At 47.6% G+C, this 18860-nt stretch overlaps 1 protein-coding gene across 3 annotated transcripts in view; it reads left to right on the forward strand.

The window, feature by feature from the left end:
• The first annotated feature begins 6 nt into the window (after positions 1 to 6).
• The window catches only part of ST8SIA6 (ST8 alpha-N-acetyl-neuraminide alpha-2,8-sialyltransferase 6), an 81667-nt gene continuing 62813 nt past the window's right edge, over positions 7 to 18860 (forward strand). For all 3 annotated transcript variants that reach the window (XR_002100556.1, XM_019532498.1, XM_019532501.1), the window contains exons 1-2: positions 7 to 107; positions 230 to 328. Coding sequence is in view for 2 of the 3 variants with exons in the window: in XM_019532498.1 (XP_019388043.1) it covers positions 13 to 107; positions 230 to 328 (194 nt within the window). In the remaining variant the exon portion in view is untranslated. The remainder of the gene's footprint in view (positions 108 to 229; positions 329 to 18860) is intronic.

An 18860-nucleotide genomic window follows, 5' to 3' on the forward strand; every position in this document is an offset into this window, starting at 1 on the left:
AGCGGCCGCACGATGCGGGCGGTCATCGCGCTGGTGGCCCTGCTCGGCAGCCTGCTGCTCTTCGTCTGCCTGCTCTGGCTCACGACTGACGGGTCCCTGCGCGCCAGGTAGGGCAGCGCGGGCCCCGGCTGCGGTGTCGGCGCTGCTCCCGCCGCGTGGGAAGGGGCCGGGACCGGCTAGGGAAGGTTGAATTCGTGCCTGACAACTTTGTTTTCCCCCCACCTGCTAGGAGCTGGGAGAAGGAGGCAACGGCGGGCACGCCCCAAGCCCGCAGGAAGCTCCGGTCCCCTCTCGCATCGGTGCAGCCGGGTCCCAGGAGCCGGAACAGGTACTGGGCTCTCGTCCTCCTGGGAGCGTCGCTCCCCTAGGCCGGGGGCCCCAGTGCCCCCGCGAAGCTGCGTCTCCCCCTTCGCGCTGGTAGGAGCGTTGGGGTACAGCAAATGCCCGGTAGCGTGGATCTGAATGGATAAAGGGCTTCCCTTTGGATCACACCGCCTGCTTGGTGCTTCCCAGTGTCAGTCGGGACATGGGTCTGTGAAGAGCAGTGCAGAAGATGATGTAGAATGTGGTCTTGGGCAGCTGTTTCTTTCCCTTCAAAACCTGAACCCATAGCATAGCTTTCCCTTTGCCTTTTTTTCTTTAATGGGGGGAAAAAAGGTTCAACTCTGTTTGCTGAATTCATAGCGCTGCTTTCTCCTTCACGATGCAGCAGTTTAAGCCAGACACAGAAAGCCTGTGTTTGTACTGAGTAGTGTGTTATTCCCTGAATGGACCCATGGCTTAGTCCCTGGTAGCAAGCTCCTTGTTACTTAGTTTGTGGATCTTTGCCACCATTCCTATTAATTTGTGCTGCACTGTTTAACTGGGATGAAGTCAGTAAAAGCAGTGGAAATCAGTCATTACAAAATCTGTAGGCTTGAACATTAATCGTGTTTTGTGACCGCTGGCTGAGTATGGGACTTAATCCAGCATTGCGTGAGGTCTGTAGAACCAAGATTAGTTATTCAGAAATTGCTCTGGTCTTCTTCTAATATTTTTGACAACTTATTTTACTTTAAAACGTCAGTTGCCGTGTTGGCACGGCTATGATCAATACACAGCCACAAGTACAGGAACCAAAAATCTACCAAATGATTTACATGGACTCTGACAAATGGCTCCTGAACAGAATTTTTTTAAAGCATAAAATCCTGCCCCTGCCAGCAAATCTATTGACTCTGTTAAGGGTTTTATCCTGAGGGTCTAGATAAAAGCTGTGGTTCAAACAATAGATGCTGTGCCTTAATAAAGACAAATGGAAATAGTGTTAATATTCATTTGAACTGTTCACTTACTGTTTTCTGAGGAGGTTGGGGAGGGGAAAACCCTCAGAATTTTGCACTTCCAAATGCCTTTAAGTGTTTTAAATGTTTTGAAATTAGAATGAACTAAAACAGCATGGAGCCTTTGGTCATACATTCTTCTGTGTTCCTGTAGTTTTTCTTTTCTGTCTGCATGTTTCCCTTACTCTCTGCTCTCAGTTATCACTGTCACTTAAGTCTTTGGTTTTCTTTTTCCCCCCCTTACCTTTCCTCACCAGTTTCTGTGCAGTAGTCTCCTGCCACTCACCTTTGCAAGCAAAAAAGCAGTGAAGTCAAACTGACTAGAAATCTGGCAGAGAATGCTTCAGAGAACGAGATGCCAGTTGATCTTTCCAATCTGCTATTAGTACGGTAACAACCAAAGCAAAAAAATAGAGGGAGTAAGAGGCAAACAGGAGAGAGAGAACCAGTGGCAGTTACTAGCACTTTTTAATCTTGGTTGTAAGGCAAGAGTGGATGGGGTTTCACAGTGCATCTGCCAGCTAATGTCAGATCAGCCATAGGGATATCAGGGATGGTGGATGTGGCAAGCTACTACTCATAGAAGCCCCTACTACTGGAGTTTTTCTAAAAACAAGCTTCTTTACTGCAAGAAATGTGGGTCTCTCTCTTCCAGGTATATGAGGTCAGATAGGTTTTCCCTACAGGCCCACAATTCGGAATACTTGGCAGCATTATGCTGCTTCCCACGTAGGAGCTGAATAGCTGCAGGAGACTGGCTATAACTGGGGAGTGGGAGGATTGTTTCCAAAAGATGAAGACCTGGTACCAGTAGGGCTGTGTGGATAATAAATTTTGTTTTTGTTCTTTGGTTGAAACATAAACATTTGTTTGGCTCAACCAAAAAGTATTGTTTCACCAAAACTGAAATATTTTGTTTTAAAAGGGTTGGGGCAAACCCAATACAATTTAACTGTAATTTAATTTTAACATTTAAGACGGGAACATTTTAAACCAATGTCGTTTTGCAGGGGGCTGGACTAGATGACTGAGGTCCCTTCCAGCCCCACTTTCCTATGATCCAAACAAAATATCAAATTGTAGTGTTTGAACTTCTACTTTTATATTCTTTTAGTCCATGCTATTTGACTTTCACTGTCCAAATTCATGTAGCTATTGCTAATCTCTGAGATTTTACTAATCTTTTTGGCAAGCATGCCACAAACTACCCCATACCTCCCTGAGTACCACACAAATCCATTTTTCCCCTCATTTGATGTGCTGTCCTACTTTCTGCTCTCTACCCTATACACCACTTTGTTGCCTGCCCCCTCACCATTCTGTTGCATGACATGTACAGAGCCTGCCAGTGCCGCTTGTGGCACCCATGATGCAGGTTGGCCACCCCTGAATTCAGGGATCATTGTGATCAACCCAAAATCATGTATTCCATCAGGAAAAAACTATATTCTAAAAATCTCATCCAGCTCATGTTGCCAGTGACTTGTGTTTCCTTTTGTTTCAGTTTTGAGTTGTTGTCACTCAAAAATAAAACTACAGATAGACTGGATTGACAATCAGTTGACTCAAAGGGAGGGGCCTGGAGAAGATGCTGTCACAGAGGTACAGGTCTGTTTGGCATGTAGAAAGAGGAGAAAAATAAGTGCTGCCAAGATCTGCAATGAAAATGTTTGGTCCAGAGAACAGCTAGAACATAGGTGGGCAAAATCCACCCATGAAATGGATCCGGTCCACAAGGCTGTTCTATCCACCCTGTGGGGCCTCTAAAAAATGTAGAAAATCGATATTCATCTGCCCCTGGTTCCTGTATTTTAAAAAAAAAAAAAAAAAAAAATCTTTGACAGGAACCAAGGGCAGTAGGACCCAGGGGAAGCCCGGTGGGCTCCCACAACAGATGGGCCCACCCAGCCGCCACCCCTCCCCAGCTGAGGCTTCTGGCCTGGGATCACAGTGGCTGCCCTGCACCAGAACTACAGGTAGGGGGGAGGGCAGGGGAGGAGCCTGGGGGAAAGTGGCCCCAGGAAAAGCTGAGCACGGGTGGGGTGGGGAAAGCAGCCCCTTGTCTGCCCCGTGGCCAGTGCCTCACGCTGCAGCCACTTGCAACCTGCACAGGAATGTCCTGAGCAGGTGCAGGCAGCCTCAGGCAGGCTGCAAGCAGCTGCAGCATGGGGCACGGTGCAGGCAAGGGGCCGTTTCACTTTCCATCACCCTTTTTTTTTCCCTCCCCTCCCCCCCACAAGTGCTCAGCACCACCTTGTAACCCGGCCCCATGGCCAGCCTAGGCCCTGTGCTGGCTCTGGGCTTGCCCATCAGGGCTGTGCGTGGCCACAGCAGCTGTGCCCCCCTGCCCTTGCCATGCCGGGCAGTGTTTGCCACTGCTATCTGTGGGCTGCCCAGCATGCGAGCTCCAGGCAGGAATCAGCAGCAAACACTGCCCAGCACTGCAAGCAGGGGGACTGCAGCTGCTGCTGCTGATGAGCAAACCCAGGGCTGGCTTGGAGCCCAGGCTGGCAGCGGGGCTGGGTTACAAGCTGGTGCTGAGCATGGGGAAAAACGGCTCCTCACTTTTCCCCTTGGCCATCTTCCCCCTCTCCCTGCTGGTGCAGCCCAGCCTGGCTCCACAGACCCCTGCCAGCCTGTGCCCTGCTTTGGGTCTCCCCCCCCCCCCAGTGCTGGCCCTGGGACATTTAGTCCCAAGACATTGGGACATTGGTCCCAAGATGGTGACCAGGGAGCAGGGCACCTTTCAAAGGGTGGGGCTACCCATGTGGCACTTGACAGCCTGCCAAAACTGGGTAAGTGGCCCTCTGCCCAAAATAACTGCCCACCCCTGAGCTAAACTAAACTGGGAGCTGTGGTGGATGGATTTGAACAGCCAGACTTGGCTGACAAGTCCAGGCACTGTATCTAGGCAATAGACATCAGAACCCAGCTTTCAATGAGCTTGCAGCACACCAAGCCATGAATGAGTGCCTCAAGGGCCAGAGAGATTAGGCAAGGGCAACTGAAATTATTATTGGGTCAGAGCCCCTTAATCTGTATACTGAAGTGTGGAGAACTAGAAACACTTTTTCAGTTGAGGAATGTGTAACTTTTTTCCATAGGAATTTCCCCTCCATGTGGGCTGAGGGCTTGCCCTGCTTAGTTAAAAATCTTGCTGGGTTTTGGACAGCAGCATTAATTCCCCAGGTTGCTGCCTATCTACCCCTGGCAAGAGGGTTCACTCATGGCGGTGTGCGGGGTAGGATCTATTATCCCCTCAAGTAATCCAAGCCCATCCGTCATCATTCAGTTCTCTGGAGAAGCAAGAGAAGTCAAGTTGTCAAAAAGCAACCAAATGAAAAAAACATTGAACATGAACCCTTCCCAGGGTTTCTTCCTCCTGTGTATTTCAGCTGTGAATCCAGACTCCTCCCAGTAATGCAGCTGTCACAGTCCACACTACCAATGCAGATTGTACCTGTCTCTGGGATAGACTCAAACTCTTTCTACTGTCTCTATGTTAAGAAGCCGCTTATAATCTGCCCACTTCCTAGCCTGCTTCTTTGCAGAAGCCTGCAAATCCAAGCAGAACTTTAAAACCTCACTTCCTACAGCCCCTTCTATATGAGAAAAGAAGGGGAGGCATAACCCACTTGGGCTTCTATGGCCAGGAACAGACATTTCACTCTTACCGGTATAAGTGATAGGAAACCGGTCTATACCTATATCAAAACAGAAGTTCAGCACACACAACTGGTCTCTATCCATAACAGAAGTTTTGTCCGCACACAGTGGTTTAAAAAATGGTGGAATCCAGTCTATGATTTGTTCTCTACCTTCTCCCCCGCCAAAGGATCAAATGTGTGTTCTGCTCACTATTGATCTAAACTCCATCACTTACTGAAAACCATATAACTTAGATCGATTCTGCCTCAGTCTTTTTGAATGTCTGTATCCAGCTAGACAAGGTTCCTTGTCTGTCTATGTCCCTAGGTTAGGGACAAGCAATTATTTTGGGCCGAGAACTGCTCTACCCAGTTTTGGCGGGCTGTCGAGGGCCTCATGGGTGGCCCCACCCCTTGACAGGTGCCCTGCCCCCTGGTCACCATCTTGGGACGGATGTTCCAGGGCCAGCACCAGTGGAGCCCAAAGTGGGGCACAGGCTGGCAGAGATCTGTGGAGCCAAGCTGGGCTGCAACAACAGAGAAAGGGGGGAGCTGCCCTGGCTCTCTAGAGCCCCTGCCAGCTGGGACCCCATGCTCCTGCCACCCTGCTCTGGGCCTTGCTGGCACTGGTCCCAGGACACCAGTGCGGGCCCCATGCGCCTGCTGGCTCCTGTACCTGCTTACTCCCAGTGCCCCCCAGCCCTGCAGTACAGGTGGGGGGCAGTGTGCAGCCCCAACCCCCTGCTTGCCAGCAGAGAAGGAGCTGGTGCTGAACACAGGGAAAAGCAGCCCTTTGCCCACCCTGTAGCCAGCGCTCCCTGCTGCAGGCACTCGCAGCCCACGTGGGGCTGTCTGGAACAGGCACAGGCAGGTCCGCGTGCGCTGCAAGCAGCTACAGCGCAGGGTGCCGGCCACAGGGCGAGCAAGAGTTCACTTTTCCTGTGCTCAGCACCATCTTGTAACCTGCCCTGCTGCCAGCCTGGGCCCTGCTAGTTCTGGGCTTGCCCGTCGGCGGCAGCAGCTGTGCTTGCCCCCCAGCTTGCCCCCCCGCCGGCAGTGTTGGCTGCTGCTGCTAGCCCAGAGCTTGTGCGCTGGGCAGCCCAGAGTTGGCAGTGGCAAACACTGCCTGGCATGGCAGGTGGGAGGGCTGCAGCTGCTGTTGCCACGTGCAGCCCCAACAGGCAAGCCTGGAGCCGGCAGGGGGCCCAGGCTGGCAGTGGGACCAGGTTACAATGTGGTGCTGAGCTCAAGGTGGGGACAAGTGGCCCCTTGCCTGCCCCATGGCTGGCGCCCTGTGCTGCAGCCACTCGCAGCCCACCTGAGGCTGCCTGTGCATTCTCTGGACAGCCCCATGCAGGCTGCGAGTGGCTGGAGCAGGGAGTGCCAGCCACAGGGCGGGCAAGAGGCTGCTTTCCTCCATGCTGGAAAGGAGCCCAGGGGAAAGCTGAGCACGGGGCGGGGAGAAGTGGCCCCTCATGCACCCCATGGCTGGAACTCCCTGCTGCAGCCACTTGCAGCCCATGCAGGGCAGGCACAGGCAGCTGCAGCGCGGGGCGCCAGGCACAGGGCAGGCAAGGGGCTGCTTTCCCCCACACCATGCTCAGCTTTTCCCCGGGTTCCTTTCCTTCCCGGGGTCCCCCTCTGCCCTTGCCCCTGCCCCCCCACCCCTTACCTGAGGTTCCAGCATGGGGCAGCCACATGCTCCCAGGCTAGAAGCCCCTGCTGGGGCTTCTGGCTGGGGGGGCAGGGCTGGGGGGGCCTTGCTGTTGTGGGAACCCACCAAGCTTCCCCTGGGTCCTACTGCCCTTGATTCCTGTCATTTTTGACAGAAGCCAAGGACACATAAATATTACTTTAAAAAATTTTTTTTATGGCCCCATGGGCCGGATAGAATGGCCTCGTTGGCCAGATATGGCCCATGGGCCATATTTTGCCCACCCCTGACCTTGACCAACACAACTACAACCTATACCCTTGTATCTAGCCAAGGTTTCCTCCTGGATTTTAACAGGAGCAGTAAATGATTTCTCTCAAAACCATTTTATTATGCTAGGACCCCCTCCTTTCTTTAGTGATGGTTTGTTCCATGGGTCTGTTTTTGCAGAGTGGTCCTAGAACAGGCAATTGGGCCCTACAGATTAACAGCCTTGGCTTTAAAAGGACCAGTGTAGTCAATAATTGTGGTAGCTTGTCTTAAATGGAGTCTCCCTCATACTCCCAAGAGTATGAAAGGCAGAGACAATAAAGACCTATTAGATCATTCAATCAGTTTCCCTAGAAATGCAGAACTGTTTCCAACAGGGCATTTTTAAAATTTTTTTTTTCAGTCATTGCCTGGCTTAGGTTCAGAACTCTCAGGCAATGGGACTTCTGCCACTGGGGATATTACTCTGCAACCTAATATGCTTCAGTGTCAATAAAACTTTACCAACATTCACCTTACATTTTCCCTTTGCTAATATCACTCCATTGTTAGTCAGACCCTCCCCCAGCATATCACACCAACTTTTCCTTATGGGGTGCAGACCTTGTTTTAAAAACCCAATTAGAATGCAAAGCAGTAAATAACTAGCTCATGGAAGTGGAAGTGAAAACTGTTTTCTTAAAACACAAGTAGTAATGGAGAATTAAGGTAATGGAAGTGATAACAGGTAATGGTAGTGGCACAAATAGAGATATGAGCAGCCACCATTCTGTAAGTCACCAGTTGTAAAGCACCTCTTAAGTAAAACATTCCATGTCTTCTTACTTTTAAGTTCAGGCTCATAGAGAAGTAGGATGGAAAGGGAGTTCATGAGGCATCTGGTTCAGCCCCCTACTCAAGGTAGGACTGTCCCTGATTAAACCATTCAAGTGTCTGCCTGACCTGTTCTTGAAAATTTCCAGGGAAAATTTTATGTTCTAAGCATGATGCAAATTGTTGGAGTACTCAAGCAACTGTTAGAAAAGCTGTGAGTAAACAGATGGAAATGTTTGTAGTGGGGATGAGTCTGAATTACTGTACTGTACGGAATCTCCACTCTTTCCTTCCTCAACAGGATTTTTAAGTGCAGTCTAGAAAGTATGTTACTGAATTTAGTTAATTGGGTATTCTACAGAGACCCGTGCATTCTTCAGTTAAATATTGTATCCCTGGCTAGGGGTCAGAGGAAATGGAAATGGGCTATTACCAATTTTATGAATAGTAACCTAGTGGGTAACACAAGTAGTATGATGCAGTTTACATTAGTCAGCACTGGTGGCAGCGCTGCTAATTTTGTTGATGTCTTAATATTTTTTAACTTTCTTCTTGAATGATACATGCAGACATCCTTGAGGAGTTCATTTTTAGGATGTACTTGGTATGTCTGCTATGTCTAAATGAATAGATGTTCTATAGAAATTTGCTGCCAGGATACATTTATGTCCTAACAGCAGAAAAGGGTTTCTCAGCCTCTACCAGTTTACTTTGTCAAAGAGAAATTGCTGTTGTCTGTCATTCTGTCTAGCAAGTACTGCTATAAAACTATTTCAGTATTGTCACCATATTGTTTTCTCTTCACTAGTCTGCTAGATTGTGAATATTGTTTGTCAAGTTATCTGCGGACTAATTTATGGGTTTTATAGATAGTAATAAAAAAAGGATCCATGTTAAAAGTAGTCCAAGTTCAGTGCAGCAACAGAAATAGCAAATAATTTCAAGGCATTGTTGCCTAATAAGGTCTGATTTAACATTCCTCATTCAAGCCAAACATTCTTTATTCAAGAAAGGCTTTCATGGGAATTTGACTAGATCAGTCTCTTTCATAGCTACCATGATTAATATTATAAGGCAAAATGGTACTCCTCTGTTTGACAAAATAGTTTTTACAGTCCATTTCATCAGCCATTTAGACTGTGTATTATCATATTAATCAAAGTGTCACAAACCTTAAAAACCTCAATATATTCTCATTATCTAATTCACTTAAATGGTGGCAGAGGTAACAGTTAAGAACACTCTTTCCATGAAAGAACAGATTATTCATAAATGCTAGGGTCAGAAGGGACCTCAACAGATCATTGAGTCAGATCCCCCTGCCTGGGCAGAAAAGAGTGCTGGGGTCAGATAACCCCCAGCCTATCCAACCTTCTCTTAAAGACCCCTAAGATAGGGGAGAGCACCACCTCCCTTGGAAGCCTATTCCAAATTTTGGCCATCCTCACCGTGAAGAAGTTTTTTCTGATGTCTAGCCTAAATCTGCTCTCAGTGAGTTTGTGACCATTGTTCCTTGTTACCTCAAGAGGCACCCTGGTGAACAGAGCATCTTCGGTTCCTTGCTGCATCCACCTAATGAATTTGTAGGCAGCCACAAGATCACCTCTCAGCCTTCTCTTGCAGAGGCTGAAGAGGTCCAGGTCCTTTAGTCATAACCATAATCATATGAGTGGCCCTTCACTGGACCCTCCCAAGGCTATCCACATCCTTCTTAAAGTATGGAGCCCAAAACTGTATGCAGTACTCCAACTGTGGTCTGACCAATGCCGCATAGACAGGAAGTATCACCTCCTTGGTTCTATTTGTCATGCATCTGCTGATGCATGATAAAGTGCAATTAGCTTTGTTGATGATTTTGTCACACTTAGGACTTGTGTTCATTTTGGGGTCCACTATGACTCCGAGATCTCTTTCCACTTCTTTGCTGCTAAGAGGGTCATTTTCTAGCCAGTAGGTGTGCTGGATATTTGTACGTCCTAGGTGCAGCACTCTGCACTTGTCCTTGTTGTACTGCATCCTGTTGTGTTCTGCCCTCTTTTCCAACCTGTCCAGCTCTGCCTGCCCTCATTCCCTACCCTCCAGAGTGTTCACTTCACTCCACAATTTAGTATCATCTGCAAACTTGGACAGAGTATGCTTCACACCCACATCCAAGTCACTGATGAAGACACTGAAGAGCATAGATCCAAGGACTTAGCCCTGAGGGACCCTACTACCCGCCTCCTTACAGGCTGATACTGGCCCATCTACTACCATTCTCTGGATGTGACCCCCAAGTCAATTAGCCACCCACTGGACCATGTAAACATTTAAGTCACAGCCTCTTAATTTATTTATGAGAATGGGATGAGACACTGTATCAAAGGCCTTCCTAAAATCCAACAAAACAACATCTACCTCTACTCCTGCATCTAAGTATTTTGTGATCGGGTCATAAAACAAAACCAGATTAGTCAGGCATGATCTACCTGCTATGAATCCTTGCTGGTTGCCCTGCTGCATTATTTTTCCTGCTGGACTCCCACAAATATGATCCTTAATAATCTTTTCAAAGACTTTTCCAAAGATGGAGGTGAGACTGACAGGTCTATAATTACTAGGATCTTCCTTCCTCCCCTTCTTGAAAATAGGGGCCACATTATTGGTTTCTGTTACCATCTAGTACCCAATTAATAGTGTGAGATTCAAAACTAAATATGGAGGGAGAAATTAAGAGAATGAAGTATTTGAAAACAGGATGCCAGTTTTGTGTCAATCCTGATAGAAAGATGTATATGTACACTAATGTAACCTAGTGGATACATAATGCAGTTCAGCGTATATACTCGGGGACAGTTTTAGTGCTGCTGCTTAGAATCAGGAGTAGGTACATGAGGCTTTCAGGACCCAGACTCTGCTTCATACGGAGTGCATAAAGCCAAGGGGTAGGATCTTTAAAAAATCCTTGGTGGGTGCATCTGCACATGCAAGTAGTGAGACGCAATAAACTCCAGCACAGTTTGCACCAGAGTCAGTTACTCCCAGGCACAGTGTCTTAATGTGCGCCTGGGACTGCAGCAGTTAGAGCCAGGGCGGAGCAGCCCTGGCCTGGCAGGTGACTGGGGGAGGGGGTGACATCCCTGGGCTCCAGGTGGTGGTAGCAGAGGGGCTGTCTGAGGCATGACAGTGCTAAAGTGTGGCGTTGGACAGCAGGCAGCCCCCTGCATGTTAGCACCCTCATGCCTCAGCCAGACCCGGTCACCATTTACATGAGCGTTTCAGTGAAGCCAATTACGCCATCATATATATGATGGTACTATCCCCAACAATACTATCTTATGGCAGAGGTAATGTAATCTACTGCACCCTAATACCGGCACTCATGTAGACAGTGACGCTTTACTGCTGAGTCAGTTGGTCAACTCCACAGTAAAGTACATGTGTGGATGCACCCAGTATTGATTTAATTTGACTCCCGCAGAAGTCAGTGCTAAAACTCCTATTGGCTTCCATGGCACCAGCACTAGGCCAGTTGTGAGCTTGGTTTGAACCCACTCTTCACTTGATTTTGGCAGGAGCCCCTTCTTGGGGTGGATTTGGACATCAGTTAGCATACCCTCGGTTTCTTTGTACTATGCTATAATATAGGTTTTGTAGTATTTTTTTTAAGGCCATTTCTCTCTCTAATCTCTTTTCTTCTTCTTGGGTTTCTTCTTTCTCCCTGGCTGGCCCTCTCCTCCCTCAAGGTTTACGCTCCTCTCACTAATAAGAAGGCTATGTTCTGGCTAAGCTAGATGTCCACTGAATGCAGCACATTTTGTGTTTTGCTCTTCTAAGGATAGCATGGAGCCAATTGCCTGTCTAGCCAAAGCTGCAAGAATATGCTTACACTGAGCATTCTAGTTTTTCCTAATACAGCTATTTCTCTACTCCACCTGATATCCACCTGTAAAAAAAACATGTACTCAAGCTGGGAAACATAGGCCTAGCCTTGGAGAGTAATTTCAGTAGTCAATTTATGTTTAAACCTTAGATATTGGTAGGGACCTACTCAATCACTATTTAATGGATTTTGCAGGAATTGTGAAATCTGGCATTACCCGTGAAATTAGACAATGCATGTGAAATCCACGGGAGATAAAAAAGATCACTGAAAAGAAAATGCTGGCTTCCCAGAAGGAGCCAGCTGTCCTTACAGCCACTGTGACCTGGCTGCACAGCCTGCCAGAGTGGAAGTGGGAGATGCTGGCATAAAGGGGAGGCTGTGAACAGTTATGCCAAAACAGGGGGCGTTGCAAGGCTTGGGAGGACTTCTCTGGGCAAACACCACTTAGGGCCATATAGTTTTGCCCTCAGTTTCCTGCATATGGGGTGTGCCCCTCAACTCACTTGCCATGCCTTGATCTTTTATGATAATAGGGAGGGTTTTAGTGTTAATAATGACACTCATGAGTGTGCCCATGTTGTGGATATTCTCAGGGCTCCTCCTCCCCTTCATCCTGTCCGCATGCCAACCGGGTGTTGGATTGTGATGGCGGCCCTGAGTCCTAGTTATACGGGGCCAAGGTCTTAAATTTATTCCCAGGCTTTCAGACCACCATGGTCACAAATGAATACAGTCCTTGCTTAATTCATAGACCTCAGCCCCAGTAGTCTTCAATGAACTCATGGACATTTCAAATCAAATTCCTACTGTCAGTCAGTTCATGGGACTTTTAAATTAATGTAGTCCTTGGTTCATAATCATCAAAATCAAATCTCAGCCCTCAATTAATTCATGGGCTTTTGAATCAAAATTCCAGCCTCCAGTTAATTCCTATGCATCTGATTCAAACTCCAGCTACCAGTAAAGTCTCGGGCTTTCAAATCAATATAGTTATTAATTAGTTCACAGTTGTTAAAATCAATATCAACTACTTCAAACTATCAAAAGAGGAAAAATTATGTTTTCACAGCACCCGGGGCTCCAGGTCACCAAGACTTCCTGACTCATATGCCCTTTTCCTCCTGGTCTGCATGCTGGGGTCTGCATGGAGCCTTGCTCCTCAGCTACCTGGTGATGCAGAACACCAGAAACTCCTCCAGGCTTTCAGTTAGTGGATCTCGCTGTGTGTTTTACCTGCTTGAAATTTTGCTGGGTCCTTGAAGCTGTGGAACTCTTGAAACTGTGGAACTCCTGAAGCTGCCTCCACTCAGCCTCGTCTCCTGCTCCCCACACTCATAGGCTTGGGATGTGGACTTATTGCATCAGCCCCTGTGCATACACCAAAGTACGGGGAGCACATACTTCTAAAATGAGGCCACAGCTGTGCATGTTGCTCCATCATCAGTGTCTCCACACCTGCAGGTGTGAACAGCCATCTCCTGTCTTTACTGCAGTTTTTGCTGCCCTCCTCGAGTGGCTTACTGTGCTTCCTGGGGTCCTCCCATGCTAGGGTTGATATATCCAGCAGACCCTGCTGTCATAGCCCAAGATGGCTTACCCCCCACCCCCCACACACACACACACATCCTCATTGCTGACTGGCTGAAAGGATGCCTGTCATGTGGCCCCACCTCCTCCACCAATCAGTGGCAAGGAGCAGAGCCACACGGCACAGCCCTTGGCTAATCAGGGGTGGGAGGGGGGGGCTGCCACAATAACCCACAAAAATGATGGCCAGCCTCATGATCTATCTGCAAAATTGGCCAGCTGCCTCAAGTTGGGTAGATGGCTAGATATTATTATTATTATTATTATTATTATTATTAATCGGTGCCTGGAAAAGCTGATCATGACCAGTGGTAGTCCCCAGTTAGGATAGTGCAGCACGTGGTACAGAAGTAAACAGGTTCCATCCCCTTGGGATACAACTATCTAAACAGCAGCAGTTGTATGTCTCTTTGTGACCAAGAAACAGACAAGCCTCACAGTAATAAAATATAGTAATTGTGACACTGATCTCTTATTGGGCAGAAGATTTAATATATGTATGGTTAGGTTCCTCTGTAGTGTTATATTAGGAAGAGATTGGCTCATGGATTGTACAAAAATCGCTGGTATTACTATTATGTGATAGATAATGCTTTGAATTTGCCCATTGAATTTTGCTTTGTGATTTGGGGTTTACATACACTATAAAACTCTAAGGAAATCTCACCTGAAATGGCCAAGTTTTACCTGGTTTAAGATTTTAACCACTGGATATTGTATGAGTTTTCACCATAAGATGTTTTTTAACTTGGCATGTTTGCCAATATGAAATTTTTAGTGGCTGCCAAGATGAGGATTAACCTAGTTGATCAGAAATATGGATTTGTGCATTTTTAAGTATTGGGCAGCTTTTCTTCAACTAAGCAAGCAGATATTGGACCATCTTTTCATACTGTCTAACTAGATATTCGTCTAAATCTGAACTCTTTGTAGTGAATAGCTCAGTAGATTCCTGTAATGCCCCTCACAGACCATTGTTAATTCAGTCCTCTGCTGTGGGATGGAGGTTTCTGTCATGGTGAAACAAGAGTAATTTTAGATTTTCTAAGTAGAAGTCATTGCTTTGCAAGCAATATATAATATGCTTTGGGGCATGTTGTTACACTCACGAGTAATATAGAATCAGCTGTGGGATCCACTGCCATGCCATGCCATACCAAAACCACTGAACTGAGGCTCTGTAATCAAAAGGAACAAATACGTAAAAGGTATTTGGGCCTAGCTAATTTGAATGCGGACTAAATGAACAAAGACTGACCTCATGCTGTTATTTCAAGGCAATATCTTTAATTTGGTCTAACATCCATAAACTGGAACCAATCCAAAGCTACAGTGAAAGAGGGTCTACCTAGGGCCAGCAATCTCCTGCATGTGTCCACAAGCACCAGGAAATGTAGAAGTATGGAAGCTGAATTTGGTCTTCTATGAATCTCAGCAGCCACTCCCAGAAGTGAGATTCATTTCCACGCAGATGACCAGCAGGAATGCACACCCTGCCTAAACCTTTAAGAGGCTTCAGAAACTAAAGATCCTGACCTTTTGGCCTTAGTAGAGAGCTGAACTTCACCTGTTGAAAGAACATCAATTTTCACATCATGAGGTATGGGATGCAGATGTGCATCACAAAGGCTAGTAAGATGGCTTTCAGAACTGCCAGGGCCTCTTTATGAGCAGAATTCAAACAAGCATTTGACTATTATCAACCAGCCAATGGCAGCCTGTCAATAGATCATAATTTGTGACCAGATTATGGAACAGAGAATACTTTGGTTCAGCCTTGTGTTGTCTGAAACCCATTGAAATCAATATATGCCCAAATAATACTAATGGCTTGCATGGATCTTTTGTGGTGATCAGCATAGAATCTACTTACAAGAAGTTATTCCAAAGCAAAGTTGCTGTTTGATCCTCAGTAGCACATTTGCTTTTCTGTTTGTGGCATTTGGAAAGGACTTTTTTAGTGTTTCGAAACCCTGTGCATCAAAGCAATTGGTTCATAACTGACCCAGTTCAATTGAGAATTAAGCTCTTTGAACTTAAGTAGAGTTAGTCCTAATTCATGTTGCTTTAACTGAAATGACAAGTGCCCCTGTTTCTTCCATTTTTTTGGCCCGGCTTGTGAGGATGACTGACTTTACCAGATAGAGTAACAACTCAGCTTCTACTAGTGCTCCTTCTATTGTTCAGGGAGAAACAACTTCTTTCTTTTTGTTTTGTGAATGTCTCAGCATTTATGTCTGAGTTCTTTGGTGTTTCCACAGTATCCAAGCAAACAGGCTGATCACAATGTTTTACTTAGTACTCTAAGATGCATCCTTAGCATGATTCCCTTTCACTCCCCATCTCCAGGTTCATTATTTTAGCTGTTCTGCTGCTTCAGTTGCTCATTACAGTTGTGACTGGCAATACTGGTATTTCTCTTCCAAGGTAATTCTTATGTAGCTAGACTTAAACTGTGGCCCCTTCTGTGCTTTGAGCTGCTTTGGCCTAAAAGTAATTTTCAATATCCACGGCAGTCACCAGAGCTACAGAAACAGAGGAAGAGAGCATTTCACTTAATATCCTACACCATCACTATGGTTGTGGTTTTTTGCAAGATTTTACATCTATAAAGCTGGGAAAATGAAATATGTTGGAAAACAAATTTTCAATGCCCTTTTAAGAACAAAGGGCAAGTGGGCTTTATTTGGTTCTGATGTGTGCCTAAGACCTAGCCAGATCAAGATATGGCAAACCTATATGTATGAACGTCATAGAAATAACTTCTACTGCCAATTCTGTACAGGTTTCCCTCACTTTAAGCGGGTTCTGTATATGCAAATTTGCTCTTATGCAATGACCCTTTTTATACCCAAAATTTGTTACATGTGAGGTAAATTCACCCTTATGTGATCGGCATAGGCGCCCCACCCCCAGCAGGTAAGTCTGTGGGGGGAGGGGAAAGGGCCATGGAATCAGGGCCCCACTCACCCCAGCACCTGGTGCAGCAGATCTGGGAGCAGCCTATACCAGCTGCCTGCAGTTGCTGGGCTGCACCTTGCCCCGAACCTTCCAGGGCTCCACTTGTCACCCCAGCTCCTGGGCTGAGCTTCGCTGTGCTGTGTTGCAGGCAGGTAGTTTCGGCTGCTCCCAGGTCTGCTGCAGCAGGAGCTGGGGTGAGTGGGGAAAAATGGAGCCCCAGGGAGGGTGGGGGCACAGTACAGCCCAGCAGCTGCAGGCATCTGGCATTGGCCATTCCTGGAGCTGCTGCAGCAGGGGCTAGGGTGAGTGGGGGCGAGCTGTGCCATGCCCCAGGGCTCCACTCCTCCCCACTCATCCCATCCCTGCTGCAGCAGACCCTAGGGCAGCCAACACCACCTGCCTCCACCACAGCATGGCACAGCCCTGGGGCTGAGGTTAGTGGGAACATGTGGAGCACCAGAGGGTTCGGGGCATGGTGCAGCCCAGCGGCTGCAGGCAGCTAGCATCGGCTGCTCCTGGGGCTGCTGCATCAGAGGATGGGGAGAAGTTAGTGGGGAGAAGTGGAAGCCCAGGGCCACAGCAGGGAGCACAGCGGAGGGAACTGTAAGTGGGTGTGAGGCAGAAAGGTGCAGCTGTTGCTGCTACATGCACCCCAGAAGGGCTGTGAGCTGTGGGGCTGTACTAGGCTCTTCCCTAGGGGTGCGTGCCCCCCCTGGATCTTCCCGGTGCTCAGTGGCAGCACTGGAAGGGCAGGTTGGGGGGCTAGAGCAAATTTTGGGGTGGCAGCAGCCCCCCTCCCAGCACCACCGCCCACCCTGAATGCCGGGAAGACCCTGGTGCCACCACAGGCCCCAGCCTGCAGCTGCAGCCTGCCCTTGTCCTGTGGACAGATCTATAGGCACACAGCCCTCCTGGGGTGCGCGTAGCAGCAAGAGCTGTGCCCTGCACCCACTGACAGTTCCTTCTGCTTCGCTCCCTGCAGCAGCCCCAGGAGTGGCCAGTGGGCTGTACTGCACCCCTCTCCCTACCTATCCTTATTTCTTACATTGTAAACTGAGTTCCCTTTATGCATATTGGATTTATGTGCAGTTTTCTGGGAATGCAGGTACCGCATAAATCGAGGGAAATCTTTTATATGCTCTGCTGAATTCTGTACCCTGAGAACCTGTTCCCCATACATTTATATATCACTTCCAAAAAGAACTGGAGATAAGAACCCAGGTCCAAAGTTGGCAACTGAGCCACTAACAGATAACATCAGCTGTTCCTGTCTGTTAAATGCACTATATAGCTAAAAAAAAAAGTTAGATTATGGCCCGCAGTAAGGATCATGTAGAGTGCCATCTTCCCAAGGCAAGACACAGGTGTATTCTTTGGGGAACTCCCAGATAGTGCAGAGAAAAGTGTAATCTATGTAGTTCATGGAAGCAGGGTGCTTCTCTCTCTCTCTTTTTTTTCCCCCTTCTCTCTCTCTCTCTCTCAATTTGCAGCCAGCTTTTTGGATAAATTGCTCTGAGGGAGAGGGTCATTTTGATAACAGCTGCTGTGCTGCCCTAGATAAAGGCTGCTATTTTGATCAACCATTATGTGAACATGCAATGGGAAGGAATAAAAGCCTCTTTGCCCTGCCCTGCTGTACAGTCATATAAGTGCCAGTTATTCTCTTCGGCAATCCTTTGCAGCCAAGAATGATTGTTTTCCATTTTTCATGGAAAATACCTTTGTTTAATGTCTTTTATCATGCAAAAGGTTCCACATATCAATTTCCACACTGCTTTTGACAGAACAAGACCTTGATCCAATGGCAAAAAGACGAAAGCAACTGGTGATCTCATTCCACTGCAGCTTTCATCCACCTTCACAGCCATTGAGATTCTAACATCTTTTTCCACCTGCTCTGCCATTGTGGATTTGTAGACCCATGATTGGGGGTTGGGCAGGCTTATTGTAGTGGTAACCTGTACTCGTAATGTCACAGCACTGTCAAAGGATATATGTGGCTTTTCAGGAGGGAGAGCACTGCCGTTTGCTGTCCTCGCATCCTGGTGGTGGTGCTGCATAAATTGATAAATTGTAAGGCCAGAAGGGCCCTCTGAAGATCATTGGGTCCAGCCCCCTGCACCAAGCAGGAAAGATAACTAGGGGTCAGGTGACCCCAGCAAGGTGACTGTCTAGTCACCTCTGAAAGATTTCCAGGGTAGGTGATTGCACCACCCCTGGAGGGAGCTTATTCCACAGTCTGGACACCCTGACTATGAAGAAGTTTTTCCTAATGTTGAGCCTGAATCTATCTTCTAGGAGTTTGTAGCCATTACTGCTGGTTTTCCCCTCAGATGCTAGTTTTCCCCTCGGGTTGCTCACCAAGCCCTTGATGTACTCTCCTAGTAGAATGGTAAGCTGCTATCAGGTCCCCTCTCAGCAGCCTTTACCTCAGGCTGAGTCATCCCAGATCCCTTGGCCTTCCCTTGGATGGTTTACCGGGTAAGACTCTGATCATATGGGTGGCTCTTCTCCTGATTCTCTCAAACTTGGCCATGTCCTTGTTAAATTGTGGTGCCCAGAACTGGATGTAGTACTCCAGCCATGGTCGCACCAGTGCTGAGCAGAGCAGAAGAATCACCTCCTTGGTTTTGCTGGAGATGCAGAATATTATTTGCCCTACTGGTTACAGCATTGCACTGCCGGCTCATGTTCATATTGTGGTCTGTTATTACCCCCAGGTCCCTTTCATTTGTGGTGCT

Source organism: Crocodylus porosus, unplaced genomic scaffold (assembly GCF_001723895.1).
Source record: "Crocodylus porosus isolate Cpor-Errol unplaced genomic scaffold, CroPor_comp1, whole genome shotgun sequence".
In the NCBI taxonomy this organism is placed as follows: domain Eukaryota; kingdom Metazoa; phylum Chordata; order Crocodylia; family Crocodylidae; genus Crocodylus; species Crocodylus porosus.